The following is a 14,758-nucleotide window of genomic DNA, read 5'->3' as shown; positions in this document are numbered from 1 at the left end:
AAACCTGGGGAGATCTGCGCAGATATTGGGCTCAGCTGGGATGCTGCATCAAACCGCACCTGAACGCGCGCTAACACGATGCAAGCCAAAGAGGCCTCGCAAGTTCCCCACTATTGTCAATGGGGTTCTGTAGCGGAGATTTCCTACATTATCTGTTAGTGCGCAACCTTAACTCACGGTCTGAACCAGTCCAGATGTGGCCTCCAAAACGTCATCGTGAAACTGCTTGCTTGAGCTTAAGCAAGCAACCATTCTCAAACCTGGTCCAGTGGTTCAAAAGCCTGGCACTCCCAGCCGCTGTGACAACATCGCGGCAGCGTCGCCAACCTTTCCCCTCTCACATATCGTAGAGGATCTCTGTCCGTTGGCAAGCATCACTTGAGTGCTAGTTCGCTTGTCCTCGGCGTTCTTCGCTCCATCAATTGCGCCCAGTTCCACGGCTCCTCCGGCCATCGGCTCTTTGACCCCTCTCGGATCGCAGCACGACCAGCGGCAGACGAACGACGCGTCCCATAATGGTCAATCCCAGACGCTGGAAGGCGCTCGATCGCCTCTTGGGCTTCGACAATCACCCGCAACATGGCCATCGTTCTGCAGATCGCCACTCTTGGCTTCGTGAGGAAGAAACGCGTGAGTTTCATCCACCAGCCCCCAATGCCTCAAACGGAGGGATAAGGCAGATTCCGAGCGTTGCAGAAGGGAATATCTTCGGTACGCGGGATGGCTTCATTGATGCTGCCGTAAAATGTCGGCCATGTGACTTGATATCGGCCTACCGATCTGGCTTATCAGGGATCGAGCACCGTCAACGCTGGAGTCTCGTGTCTTGTCTTCCTCCTCCGTCAAGCATTCTCCCTCATCACGTATAACAACCAGCACAAGCTTACCATGACCTTAGTGCTTCCGCACCATCTCAATGAGCAAATCCAGTCTGGCGTCCCCGCTCGGGAAGTCACCAAGGTGTGCCTCCGCCTCAGGCACTTGATCCAGGAATGCATCCCCTGCGAGATGGAGGAGGGCAAAATTACGAGACCTCACAGCCGCATCATCACCAGACGGGTCACCCAGGCGGCAAAGGAGGCTGGTGGCTATGAGTACAGAGGCTGCATCGTCTTCTGTCTGCTGATCAACAAACAATGGTTCAAGCACGAGTCCGCCACCGAGCTTTGGGACGCAGACCTCCACAACCTCCGGTCCACCGCGTGTGGCGTTATTGCCAAGGCTCTGATTGAGACGGAGGATGACAACCATTTCCTGCTCCATTCTGTCCTTCTCCAACGTTACTCATTCCTCTCCGACGGGAAGCCGACGCCCCCGGTCAATGTCATCGAGAAGGCTGTCGATCTTCATGAGGTCCGTGTCATTGGGTCGTCGGGATATCAAAAGTGCATCACCTACCTCTGGAAAGGATGGCTCGTCCAGGACGAGAACGACCCATCTATCTTCGTCGACTACAAGGACAAGGACAACCCTAGTTTCTTTGTCCACATGGACCCCGACCGCATGCGTGCCCCAATGTACCAGAATGCTGCGCAGATGCTCTTTTCTATCCTCTATCTCATCCTCTACACAGCTGCCATCAACTCGATCAATGCTTCGGGTAATTTTGACGGCGCCGAGATCCTCCTATACATCTTCACGATTGGATTCATCTGCGAGGAAGTCGTCAAGTTCTACAAGGCCGGCCACCATATCCTGGGCTTCTGGAATGCATTCAACGGTGTGCTCTACTCGTTCCTGACGGCCTCGTTCATTCTCCGTCTCATCGGACTTTCTCACCCCCGGGATACCCATGATCGGGTCCATTTTAGCCAGCTGAGCTACAATCTCTTGTCATTCGTGGCGCCCATGTTCTGGACGCGCCTCCTGCTATATCTGGACAGCTTCCGTTTCTTTGGCGCCATGCTTGTGGTGCTCAAGGTCATGATGAAGGAGTCGGTAATCTTTTTCGCGCTCCTGATCATCATCATTATCGGATTCTTACAGGCCTTTATTGGCCTTGACCTTGCTGACGATCTCGTGGCCGACGACCTGTGGTTCATTGTCCAGTCGATGCTCAAGGCGATCCTACAGAGTCCCGAGTTTGACGGATTTGAGCGGTTCGGCCACCCCTTTGGCCTGATCCTCCACTACTGCTTCACTTTCATTGTCATGGTACGTTATCCCCGTCCGTGTTGCTCTCGTTGGTATGTGAATTAATGGAATGGGTAGATTATCCTCCTTAACATCCTTATTGCTCTGTACAACTCGGCTTATGAGGATATTTACGGCAATGCCGACGACGAATTCTTGGCTCTTCTCGCTCAAAAGACGATGCAGTTTGTCCGAGCCCCCGACGAGAATGTGTACATTGCGCCGTTGAACCTGGTCGAGATTGTCGTCTCGGGCCTTTTTGAGTGGTGGATGCCAAAGCACCTGTACGAGCTTCTCAATGACGTGGTCATGGGCATCATTTACTCGCCGCTCCTTGTCGTTTCCGCCTTCTTCGAGACCCGCAAGGCAGCCGAGATTCGCCGCAACCGTGCGCGCGGCGAAGAGGACGACGACGTCGAGGAGGAGTGGGAGCAGATGGGCGACGAGGTGGACCTCGAGTCCGAGGGGTGGACCAAGATCTGCGAAGCCGCCAAGCCCAACGTGGAGGAGGAGCCCGCCGTCGTGGAAGTCAGGAAGCTCCGCAGCGAGATCGATGAGCTCAGGGCGATGCTGGCGGAAATCACCAAGGCTGTGGGGGGAGGCAATGCCGCGCAGGATGACAACGACGAGGACACCGTGCAGGTGGGACCAAAGGGCAAGACGCCTGAGAGGCCTGACACGAGTTCCGGCACCCCTGAATAGGGGATGACGGGATGAGTATGGCCTGGGCGTGGGAGCTGGCTACCAATAAGGGGCCTGACGCATGACCTTAGTGCTGCTGTTTATCACGAGATAATTATGACGAGTGTTTCGGGAGGTGAGCGTTGTTTGTGATACCTAACCATGAATTCAGTGTCGACGTATAGCCTGCCGGAAAGTTGCTTGTTCGTATATACATACCTAGGTGGAATACTTGTAGTAAAATTCCATTAATATCAAAAGTCGAAGCATGTGTAATTGGTGTCAGCTGTGTAAAGCAACATGGCACAGATATAACAATTAATTCTAATTTATATTTTGAACAAGCGAATCTAGCAAGAGAGCCTAGCCGGTGAGCCTAACACGTAAAGCCAAAGTCACCCTCGCGGTCACCGTTCTCATATCCATGCTCCTTGCCATTCCCCAGCGTGCAGGCGTGGCCGCCACCATCGTTGTCATCACAGGACCAGCACTCACCCGCGTAGCAGAACTGGACAAAGTCCTTGTCGTCCATGCCAGAGGTCAGGTCCAGCGTGTACGGCAGCTGCGAGCTCATGGACAGGTGGCCGCCGTCGTCCACCTCCTTGTGCTGGATGTGGCCGATCTGGGCGCCCGCGGCGTCGTAGAGCGTGATGTCGAAGGCGAACTTGAGGCCGGTACCGAACTCGTTGCGCTGGTACTGGGCAACGTGGGCGGTGCACCAGCCGGGCGCGTAGTTGCCGTCGACGATGTCGTCGTCCCCGATCAGGGAGTGGCCGAATAGTGTCTTGCCCTCCAGGGGCACGCCGCATCGCCACAGCTTCTCCTGGATGGCGCCGTTGCCGCCCGACTCGCAGAGGTTGCCCTCGTCCTTGTCGGCGCTGCCCATGTCGTCCATGATCTTCTGCACGTCCCACGGCTCCCAGTCGTTGAAGTCTTTGAATTTGAACACGGGGTGGTGGAGACTACATTGTAAGTCGGTATGTTAGTGATACCTCGGATTATGAATAACCAGTTTGGTCAAGCGTACCCGTCTTCGTCACTATTCACGCCGCCGGCCTGAGTAAACGTGATGGAGAAATCGCCCACGCGATCATCGTGGAAGAACTGCTCCCCGTTGAGGTAGCAAACGTTCCAGTCGCTGAAGCTGGCAGTTGAGCCCTCTGTGCAAGAGAGACTGGCATGGCATGAACCCCCACTGTAAGTGACAGCTTCAAGGACGCATTTATCGGGGACGCTCGGGTCCTACCCTCATATCAGCTCTTGACTCTTCGTTTACAAGATTTGCGGGAGAATGCTGGGGTATACTCACATATGCATTGTCGTCCTTGAGGTAATCGATGACAGCGATGACCAGCTGTGCAATGTTGATGCCTGCCTTTAGTCCGTTTGGTGCTTTCCGAGGGGCCAGCTGCCCAGTTGGAAATCCGTTGGCTTGGAGGGCTGTCCAACCCAGGATGGCCGCGCCAGAGGTCTTTAGGGCTTGGATCAACATGATGATGATGATGATAATGATGATGATACGAACCCTAACAAAGGAGGCAAGAAGATTATAGCGAAGAATTAATTAGAGCGTTGATCTGATCATTAAGCGGAATGATACTCGTCCCTGTAGCGACACCAACTCCCTCTTATACTTTTTCCTGCTGCCACTATATGTATAGTCCTCTGGCAAGAGATGCCCCCTAGCTGTGTGGATTTTTGGTTACATTCTGAGGCTGCTTACTTCGTTTCATGATTTTGCCCCCTTGAAGCCATGTGCATGCATGCAGCCTGGAGACAAACCACTACTACCACCACCACCACTACTACTACTATGGCGCTCGACACTATCAGAATATTCATGGGCATTCAGACCTTAGACGAAGCACTCAGTGGCCTAGAATGATTCTACATGGGCGGTAAGCACTAACGTCTACTATGTAAGCAGAGCTGAAAAGACCCTGGGCTGCCAAATCGGCTAGCGCCAGCGTCATGGGCTGGCTCCTGAAGGATTCAGAGGTGGCAACGGACGGCGGATAAGAGGGTGGGCTTTGGGCAGTAATAGGGCTGGGCCATGAGCGGTGCATTGCAAAATGTCGACGCTGGTGATTAGGGGCTCAAGGTGTCGTCTCCTCAGTGCGTGTCTCAACAGTGAAGATGGAGGTTATTTCAAGCTTCTCCCCACAAAATCTCACGATGCTAGCCGCCGCTAGATGGGTGGGGGCGGTGGCATAGAGAAGCACAAGCATACGGATACTAGTAATAGACTGCCGAGTACAAGTAATACCCACAGTATAGTTGGTGACCAAGCGGCTCAACTCCCTATCCCTAAGTGGCCACCAGGTTCGAACATCCGATTTGTCCTCCTACGGAATTGTTCCGCACAGGATCTGTCGTGCCGCAGCCCTACAGGAGCAAGACCCATGATCACCTATTTTTGAGATTCTGACCATGCACGATGTCATGCCACATACTAGCAGTAATGCCGAACACGCGAAGCCTTGTTTGCGGGTCGAGTAAGGCTGGAGACACGCGACGGCAGCTTCGGCAAACCGGCAACATACGTCACGCCAAGCTGCAAATAATAATAATAGTCTCTCACCCCTACATTGTGCTGTCCCATGGCGGGTTTAGCTCTTACGGAGACTTGAAGGGGGGCGAATAGCAGGGTCTCTGCACCAAAGAGTCGGTGTCACTCAGATCATGAGCTTCAGCGGCCTTGTTTAGACCACAAGATATTTTAACAGGTAAAAAGAGCGCTAAAGACGGTGGGTGGCTATCGCTATATTAGTGGGAAAACGGGGAATTGGTACGAGGAAGGGGGTTTGCTTTCGGACGAGTCGTGGCCCTCCGGAACCCGGACATAGTCCACGATATCGGCACCGGGGGGGTTCTGCCCATGCCTGTGCCTACCTATTAATAGGTACTCTTCTAGGCAACCGACGTCCATTTGTTTTTCGACGGTTTCTTAGACCGCTCCGATACTACTGCTGTAGATGATTTTCGCTATGATACTCCAGCCTTGGCTGCTGGGGGACTCCCAACAGCATTGCCTGTATCGAACAGTAGATAGGCTTCTTCATCTCGGGTAGGACTCAACCGGTTACTTAGTAGATACCTCCAAGCCCAGAAAATGCTCTGGAGCAAGATGATTAAGCAAACCTTACTTCGACGAAGTGATTCCAGAATCCATCAGCGTGCCACTTAGTATCCGTCTGATTGAGGGCCTTCTTCGGGCCGGTGGATAGGCACCCTGGTCCTGGCTCTGACCCTATTTCGAGCCTATATTTGGGATCAAACAACTGACATACGAAGTACGACCACCACCCATATTAATGAGCCAATCTATCGACGGACGTAAATTGCCCAATGAGAATAATTTTCGGTATTCGTATCCGTATTGGCCAAGCTAATATCTCCTACCCCTTGGCGAAGGTGTTTCTCGTCTCTGGTATCCTCGCTAACACGCGGTCTACCAGTGCCCCCTGATGCCCAACCACATCTTTCTGCCCTTGCGCTTCACCGTGAATAATTTCTACACTCGTCCTCCGGTATTCCGCCGCAAAAACCTCCCACAGCCTCTCATCCCCGTCTGCCCCGCCGCCCGGCCTTGGATAGTACGGGTCATTCCGCCAGAATGCCCTGACTATCTGCTCCACGCCCTTCTCGTCCATGGTGATACCCCTGCAGCAGTCAAAATCCAGCATCCACAGGCCATGGCGCCCTAGGCTCCCCGAATCCCAGCCAGGGTTGCCAGCTCCGGTCCTCGGCGCAGCGAGCACAAACTCAACATCATTACCGTCAATCCCGGCACCCCAGTTCAAGAAGGTCAACGCCCTCGCCATGGCCCGCGCGTACTCAGCCGAGGGCAGCCCCAGCTCCTCGACCTGGTCCGCGTGCAGGGGGTAATTGCGGAGGCTGAAGAAGCGACGCCGGGCGCCGCTCTGGGTCTGCTTCCGCCGGCGGCCGAGATAGAGGCGGGCCAGGCAGGCCTCGTTCTTGCCGTCCGCCAGTATCCTGTCCTGGATGTCGCCAGGGCAGTACCGCCGGACGAGCTCCTCGCGACCTCCTGCGCACAGCGGCTGGATCCTCTCGCTCACCATGGCGTTGCAGGCCTCGTAGTCCGGGGGGAAGCCTGGTAGAAGATGCTCCCAGAGGGGGTTGGCTTCCTCGAGGGGGGAGGGGGAGGCTGGGACCGAAAATCCGACCGCGTATCGGGGATTTCCTGCGAGCTTGGAGGTGAGCATGGCTTGGATCTGGTATTCGTTGCGGATCGAGCGCCCAGGACCTCCGTCTTCGCGCTTGATACAGAGCTGTCCAGTTCGGGACGGAGTTTCTGCCCATACTGTTCCGCAAAAGCCTTGGCCGATACGGTCAAGTCTGTGTCCACCCAGGGCAAGGCCCGTCATGTAAGATGGCAAACATGGGCTGTCGCTTGCCATTGTATTGTTTAATTAGGGCTGATGGTTAGCTGGGTAAGGAATACAAATTCCGTAGTGTTGAATTTTGGTGCGTGCTTTGGTTCTGTGTTGTCTAGGAGAAGAGTCCAACGATAAGGAAGATTGGGGTGCAGTCACTTCATATACTACCGTAGTAGATGTTTAAGTGTTTGTTTATCTACCGCATTCTCTTTTTTCAAAACCTTGTTACACGCCATAGAGTCATAGACGGGGGAATATGTGATTAGGGAAAAAGAGAACTATCTTAATTATAAAATCCCAACACCACTGTCATATATCCAAGTAGATACTTGTTTGTGGACTTGTGTGTACATTTATCAATATATTCGCACATAGATTCATGTATATGTAAATATATATATATACTTACTGATCTACTCAGAGTGAACTATACACGATACGGTAGTCAAAAGGATCTATATACATGTAGTTAGTCTTTCACATAAGTATTCAGACTCAAGGCATGGGCAGGAGGTTCGTAGATTCTTCTTCTTCTTACGAGAAGCGTGACGGGTCTGTCGTCTTCATGAGAGATGGCTGTCACGTAGCGTCTGACTCCCTGCGCTCCTTGCTGGTGCCATGACAGCCATCATCAATGTCAAAAACGCCGCTCTTGCCTCGCAAGTACACTAAGTGGGAAGATACTTAAACAGCGTCGGCAGAGACATGCCTTAATAGGCGGGAGGGGAGGCAGCCACAGAGCTTAAAAAAGCTTAAAATGTGAATTCCGGGCCAAGGCCGGTCTGTGCGGAAGTCTGTCTGGCAAACATCGTGAGAGGCTTCATGTATGATGTCACAGTCGTTTGCCGTCTCCTAGACTCCTGTTACGCACTGTCATTTTTGCAGGCGGCAACACAGAAATGTGAGTGTGGAGTTAGAAGCATGGTGGCTGTCGGGGCACTGCCCAAATCAAAATACTCCCCGTGAAGTAGAATAATCGAAGGGGAACAACACCAGCAAAATGTGCAACAGTCGGCAGTTGTAGCTTGTGTGCAGGCATCAGGTCTGGAGGATGGGCTTCACCGAATAAAGATCGGAAATCGAATCCAATGAAGGCACTGGAGTGTGGGGGGGGGGGGGTCCGGATGAGCCAATGGGAAGTCTCCCAGAGGGTGGGCAGGACGGCCCCAAAGATGGTGGCCCTCTTTTTCTTTAGCACTAGTGATGGCCTGCTGGTCTCAGCTCCATGCTAAACCCGGAATGTGACCAACATACTCCGTACTCCGTACATATACATACAAGGCAGCAGCAGCACTCGCCAGCACTCGCCAGCACTAGCCAGCACTTGCCATCACTTGCCAGCACTTGCCAGCACAGGTCTACAGGTCGCCAGTCCTCGCAGCGTCGCAGGAGGCGCACCTCAGAGTTGCAGGAACCGTTCATGTTGCCCGACAGCTGCCCAGCAGCCCAACGGGACCACTAGCGATCATTGAGTCACCGCACAGCAGAGCAGTCAGAGCCGGCTGAGGATGAGTCTTTGTAACTTGTGCATGTTGCGCCGACCACACACAGCATCGGTATTCTTCCGTCATGCCTCCGTCGTGAGGACATGGTGAGACGCATTGCGAACCGTTTGCTTGATGGCTGCCCGGCCATGGCTGGTACGTAAGCCCCGCGACAAGATATTATTTGGCCATGGCTCAAGCATCGTGGCACACACACCGGTCAAACGTGCCGGAAACTAGACCACTGGTCGTTGGATCGTGGCCTCAGGCGCTGGCCAGCCAGTCGATTGCCTGCAGGGCGACCAGCAACTTGGCAAGCTGGCGCACCTGGTCGTGTTTCGTTGGCGCCACCCAAGCAGTGTTTGCCTGGCCGTCTGCCTGTCGGGCTGGACCTGTCCTGCCTGTCGGGCTGGACCTGTCCTGCCTGCTGTGGTGGAGCACACACGGCTGAAGTTGAGCGTTGGCCCCCCCGGATGATATGCACCCTGCATATTCCTGCGTGTGCGCGTGAGCGTGAGCGTCTTGTTGGAGACAGAGGAGGCGCCTCCAATGTGTAAACCGATAATGCGGGCGGCTGCCTCGCACTGCCATAGCTGTCGCCTGTAGCACCTACCAACGATCAGTACAAAAGTCATCGCTCCATCTCCCGCACGCCAGTCTTGCTTCTCTCTCTCCTTCATCCCCGTGCCCCCGATATTTTGGCCTTCTTTCGCCTCATTCTCTAGCCGACTGGAGTTTGGTAACACACCGTCGTCGCTGCCGCCCCAGCCGTCCAGTTCATCCCCTTACCGCCTACCCTGTGATTGGCTTCGATCCGGCAATTCTCTGCGGCTGCCCGGCATTTTGGGCCTAGGCATTGATACAAGTATCTCTTCTTCTTCGCCCTCCACGAGCTATTGACTTGGAAGCATCCATCTGGATGCCTGCGCGAGCACGCCCAATCTCTTTGTCAGGCACTATAAACTCCAAGGTTTGTACGCCACTGCTCCGTGCTCTCCGTTTTGACGTGTGAATCACTTTTTGGTTGTGTATGGATATACTATCGTATTCCACAAACTAACGCTCCCCTTTAGCCCTGTTCTGGCAAGGTTGTGTGTCATCTGGGAACTGACACGAAGCTATAGACCGACGCGCGCTCCCACAACATCTAGTAGAACAGTATCACATTTCGATGCTGCTGGCTTGTGGCACCCAGACTCTTACTGATATCTTCTCTTGAAACTATTTTTTTTGGTGCTGGAGACCTCACCCAATCGCCCGGGAATCATACCTGCCATCGCCGCTGGAACAAACTCAACTCAGTTCAGCTTGTCCAGAATGGAAGAGGCCGAGGCAGATCCAAATACTCGAAATGAGGCTACGGCTGACTCCAATGGGGAGCACCACCTCAACAGCCGGAAATCCGATGCCAAGCCAAAACCAAAATCCCCCAAAGGAGGCGCTCACGGGTCTAAACACTCGACAGTGGCCGAGAAAAAGGGGGAAGCTGGCAAGAGAAGGCGCAAGAAGGTGAAATCTAGGAAGGTCAAGATGGAAAATTCTAGTGACGCCAGCAACCAGCACTCGTCCGAGGAATCGGATGACTCTTCCACAGCCTCTTCAGATTCCGACGCCGAGGAGACCTCCAGCGGAAAGAACGGCCTCATTCGATCTTCCAGGAAGTCTAAAGGGAAAAAGAAGACTGCCAAAGCAAAGAAAGGAAGCCACAAGCGCAAGTCAGCCAAGGCGGAAAAGCTGGACACGGACTCGGACACTTCCTCCGATTCCGATAGTGACGATCAAGACGGGTCCAACTCCTCGAATGAAGCTCTGCAAACGACCGCAGCACTGGCAGACCGCCTTGCCAGCATCGAGGAATCGCTGTCTTCTATGGGGCTCCAACGGGTCCAGGATTCCTTAAACACGAGGAATAACAGCGACCCTACTCAGCAGGTTCTGTACAACGCCGGCTATAACACTATCGTGGATTCTTTCACTTCACAGCACAACCAGCCTGTGTACCCCCAACGGGCACATGGCCTCCAATATTTCGCCCCTAGAGGGGTGACATCAGTGCCTCAATTTAAGGCCATTGGGAGCCAAAGAACTCCAAGTCAGAAGCCGGATAAAAAGCGTGCATCCAAGGTGAAGTCTTCACGTCCGGACTTTAGGCGGGTAGACTGGGTCTGGGACTCGACACACTACACACACAGGCTCCAGGACACTGCGGAGACGGTTGCCGACTCCCAGTACGAAGGATACGTTTTCCATGTCAGGAGGACTTTTGATCACGAGGGGAGATATCTGAGGACGATTGTGGACATCAAGAGCAAGCTTCTTCGCGAGTGCTTGCAAGACGTCATCAAAAATGTGCAAGGGATCAGCTTGGTGGACGAGACCCCGAAACTGGACCCTAATTTGTTGTTTTTGTGAGTGGCCCCAGGCTTCGAGCCATTACAATGCTACAGGATTGCTTACGAGGGATAGATACGTCGAGGACCTCCGCACGCACCTGCGGGCTCTCAAGTGGCTGGAACCGGCAGGCGAGACGCGCAAGGAGCGTAAGAAAAACCAGAAGCGCCTCGATGACAAGCGGGAGCACCTGAGAGTTCTGGTTAAGTACCTGGATAAGGACTATGCCGACATCAAGAGTTGCATTGAGCCCATGCTGCAAAGTGGGCTCATCACCTACGACTACCTTTGGGCTCTGTGGAAACCTGGAACGCTCGTCTACAGCCACACCTACGGGCACAACGAGACGCCCCGAGTCTTCAAGGTAAACACGGCCGAGAGACACCAGTCCATGATCAAGGGTGACTTCTACTACATCGACGGAAAGTATCTGGAGTATGACGGGAAGCGTTTCGGGTACGGCTCCATGTGCGAGGAGGTGCCGGAGTTCCGAGGCGCCAAGAAGATCACGAGCTTGCCATGCTATCCGCTGGCCTTCCGCAAAGACGAAGCTAAGATCAGAGAGAGCTTGATCGAGCGTGGCAAGAAGTTCGTGGCGCTGGGTGGCGTGCATTTCAAAGCGTACTCGGGGATGGCGTTTTTGAAGAGGAAAAAGGGCATTCTGAAGTTCAACATCGCCAATAGCCGCATCATGGTCGACCCGGCTATTTTCCGGCGTATCAATCCAAACTACGTCGTCTCACCGGTAAAGCCCAAGAGCCACGACGTCCTCACGATAGAAGATGATGACGACTCCGACGATGATGGTTCCGGTGCCGGCTGCGGTTGCGATACATCCGATGACGAAGAAGGTGGTGGTTCGGATCAGATTGCATACGTTACCAAGATATTTAAGGATGATAAGAACCAGGTACACATGGTCCGCATGCGGAAGGATTCAGATTCCGACGAGGAGGTCAATGAAGAACTGGGGGAGCTTCCCGAGAGTAAGGGAAACAACGAGGAAGCCGCCAGAGACGACACCAAGGGCGAGGGCAAAGTCGAAGACAAGGACGGAAATGACACAAGCCGAAGCGATACTAAGAGCTATAAGAGCCAGGTCGAAGTCCAGGACGAAACCAAGACTACAGGCACCTCACCGTCAGAGGAGATCAAGGAGGGGTCCAAGCGCCAACTGCCGTCCTTCACAGACGAAGAGTATCTCATTGCGTCGCCGCTGGTGCTGGGATTCTCTTTTGGGGAGAAGCAATGGCTGGAGTTTGATGTCGCCAAAGTCAAAGAGATCAAGTGGAACGAGAACGCCTGGGACTCGCTCGTACTGAAGCCGGATACCAAGGACCTCATCAGGGCACTCGTTGAGTCGCGCAAGTACAACGCCGCTAATACCATTGACGACGTGATCCAGGGGAAGGGCAAGGGGCTTGTCAGTGAGTGCTTCCCACTTAGACTTGATACTTTGTTTGTTGACGCTGACATCTGGCAGCTGTTCTGCACGGCCCGCCGGGGACAGGCAAGACCCTGACTGCCGAGGGGATCAGTGAGCTCCTCAAGTGCCCGCTCTATATGGCGTCAGCGGGTGAGCTTGGTACGGATTCACGCTTCCTAGAGCACGAACTGCAGAAGATCCTCGACATTTGCCACACTTGGGGCGCCATCCTGCTGCTGGACGAGGCGGACGTATTTTTGGAGAAGCGCAACATGCAGGATATCCACCGCAACGCGCTCGTTAGCGTTTTCCTACGCCAACTGGAATATTTCCAGGGAATTTTATTCCTAACCACGAATCGCGTCGAGGTATGTTCCCAACTAGAAGCCTGGCGGAGCAGAAAGGGGGGGGGGGGGACAGAGCGCTGACGACAACATAGACATTTGACGAGGCCTTCCAGTCAAGGATCCACATTGCGCTCCGCTACGACAAGTTGGATCCCAAGGCAAAGCGGACCATCTTCAAGCTTTTCATCGACCGTGTGGAGGAACATGGCAAGCTAGAGGTGCATCCCTTCACTGAAGAGGATCTTAGGGTACTATCCAAGCATGATTTGAACGGGCGTGAGATCAAGAACGTGATGGGTTCGGCACAGGATATGGCCATCAACAAGGGCGAGGCGCTGAGCATGCGGCATATCAAGCTGGTGCTCGATGTCCACGCCAAGTTCGGCCAGGATCTCAAGGGCGGGTCTGGGTTTGAAGACGCCATGAGGAGTTATTTCTGATCACCTGGTAATACGTGGCCGAGGCTATCGGAGGTGTAGTCTCTGGTGGATGGCCAACAAGAGAGACGAAGTGGCCTTTGGGCCGTCGTTGACCATGACTCAGTTAGCGAGACAGATGATACTAGTGAACAAAATGATAGAGAAACAAACGATAATAGCGGAACGGATGACAGAGACGACACTTGCTACAAGGGGCCCTAGGCCCAGACGGGTCGGGACAGGCTCCGTCATTGCAACATAATGCCAACATTGGGGGTCTGGTTGAAAACTTGAAAACAAGCTTCGTGACTGCAGATCACACCGCACGAGAGGCCGATCCGGCCTGGAGGTCCCGTCGACCCAATGGATTCTAGGTGGAATTGGTGGATCAGCGCCGCGCAAGTTCGAGACTTTTTTTTTGGTGTGCCGCTTTTCGAAAGTTGGCGATCGGAAACATGGCTGTCAGTCAACTTGGCTGCCCCAGGAGCACGGTCTGCACGGACAGAAGGCTGTGCCTGTGTGCCTGTGTGTGTAACTATTCTTGGGTGTGGTTGTGTGGGACCCGTGGGTATCTTGAGAGATTCGAAACATCGTATTGGAGACAATGAAGTATCTCGGTGTAAGCACGGGCAGAGATTCTGGGTTTGACAGGGCCTGGGGCCGAAGCCACGGCCAAAGCCACCGCTGACGGCTGCCTCAGAGTTAGGAGAGGGCAATGGGCGGCCGGATAGTAGCGGGCTGCGTACGTTGCGTGTTGCGTGGACGTTGAAGTCGGTGTGGATACTGCGAGTACTTGGGGACGGATCAGTTCAATGCATGGCTGGCAGGGACGGATGACTCGGGTTGAAGGGGCGGGGGCCGCTGTCAAACACCAAACTGGATCCAATTCCCCAGTCGGCACTCGACGAGCAATTTACAAATGAAGAAATCGACCAAGTCTTGGGAGCATGCAGCAGCAACTGTACGCCAAGGAGGAACATGTTACTATTGTAGAGCTTAATTGAGGATTGAGATTTGGGAGGGGACTGCCGAGCCAGCGGACCCCAAGCCCCCAGACGCTTGTGGGCGATTCCAGCCTGGGGGAGGAGTCGAAGGACGTGTGAGGACCCTGGTCGGTCCAATTTCCGCCTGCCAAGGCCCGTCTTTGTCCAGTGGCAGCCGTCGCCTAGTCGTTGTCGCCCAGGCGGGATGTTGTTCATTCCAGTGTGTGCATGTGCCTGCACCACCATTGATGGGGCCATGGCATTCAATCTCATGGTTCGCCGTCGACCGACGGCAGACGCAATGGGCCCCATCGCCCTGCCCTGGCGGTTAGGGGGAGTCCTTCGCTGGTCCACGTCAGTCATGCTGTGTCAGGCGACGGCGGTTCAGCGCAACGTGGACCCAGGGACCCTCCCTCCCACTGAGTTTTCACCTGATCGTGGCCGGCCATCGTTGGCTGATGCGTCCCGAGTTGCTTGTGGCAGAAGAAGCGACG

The 14,758-nt window shown here is 54.2% G+C and overlaps 4 protein-coding genes across 4 annotated transcripts; 2 read left to right on the top strand and 2 right to left on the bottom strand.

Annotated features, from left to right (window-relative positions):
* Positions 1 to 579: 579 nt before the first annotated feature.
* YVC1 (uncharacterized protein) lies at positions 580 to 2,835 on the top strand (the record flags this gene model as incomplete). Its single annotated transcript, XM_083194116.1, has 3 exons — positions 580 to 630; positions 793 to 2,154; positions 2,212 to 2,835. The coding sequence occupies 3 exons, from the start codon at positions 580 to 582 to the stop codon at positions 2,833 to 2,835; spliced, it is 2,037 nt and encodes a 678-aa protein (XP_083051064.1).
* A 355-nt stretch (positions 2,836 to 3,190) lies between these two features.
* ACO1O0_004676 (uncharacterized protein) lies at positions 3,191 to 4,306 on the bottom strand (the record flags this gene model as incomplete). Its single annotated transcript, XM_083194115.1, has 3 exons — positions 3,191 to 3,776; positions 3,842 to 4,056; positions 4,124 to 4,306. The coding sequence occupies 3 exons, from the start codon at positions 4,304 to 4,306 to the stop codon at positions 3,191 to 3,193; spliced, it is 984 nt and encodes a 327-aa protein (XP_083051063.1).
* A 1,906-nt stretch (positions 4,307 to 6,212) lies between these two features.
* Positions 6,213 to 7,235, bottom strand: ACO1O0_004675 (zinc finger protein-domain-containing protein; the record flags this gene model as incomplete). Its single annotated transcript, XM_083194114.1, has 1 exon — positions 6,213 to 7,235. One exon carries the CDS (start codon positions 7,233 to 7,235, stop codon positions 6,213 to 6,215), a length of 1,023 nt encoding a protein of 340 aa, XP_083051062.1.
* Positions 7,236 to 10,015: 2,780 nt separating this feature from the next.
* On the top strand, positions 10,016 to 13,302 carry ACO1O0_004674 (ATP-binding protein; the record flags this gene model as incomplete). Its single annotated transcript, XM_083194113.1, has 4 exons — positions 10,016 to 11,106; positions 11,165 to 12,516; positions 12,573 to 12,883; positions 12,955 to 13,302. 4 exons carry the CDS (start codon positions 10,016 to 10,018, stop codon positions 13,300 to 13,302), a joined length of 3,102 nt encoding a protein of 1,033 aa, XP_083051061.1.
* Between the last annotated feature and the right edge of the window lie 1,456 nt (positions 13,303 to 14,758).

This window comes from Amphichorda felina (genome assembly GCF_050947745.1).
Source record: "Amphichorda felina strain 45539 chromosome Unknown scaffold_4, whole genome shotgun sequence".
Lineage (NCBI taxonomy): Eukaryota > Fungi > Ascomycota > Sordariomycetes > Hypocreales > Bionectriaceae > Amphichorda > Amphichorda felina.
Note: the sequence above shows the minus strand (reverse complement) of the source record. Positions and strands in the feature narration are given on the sequence as shown.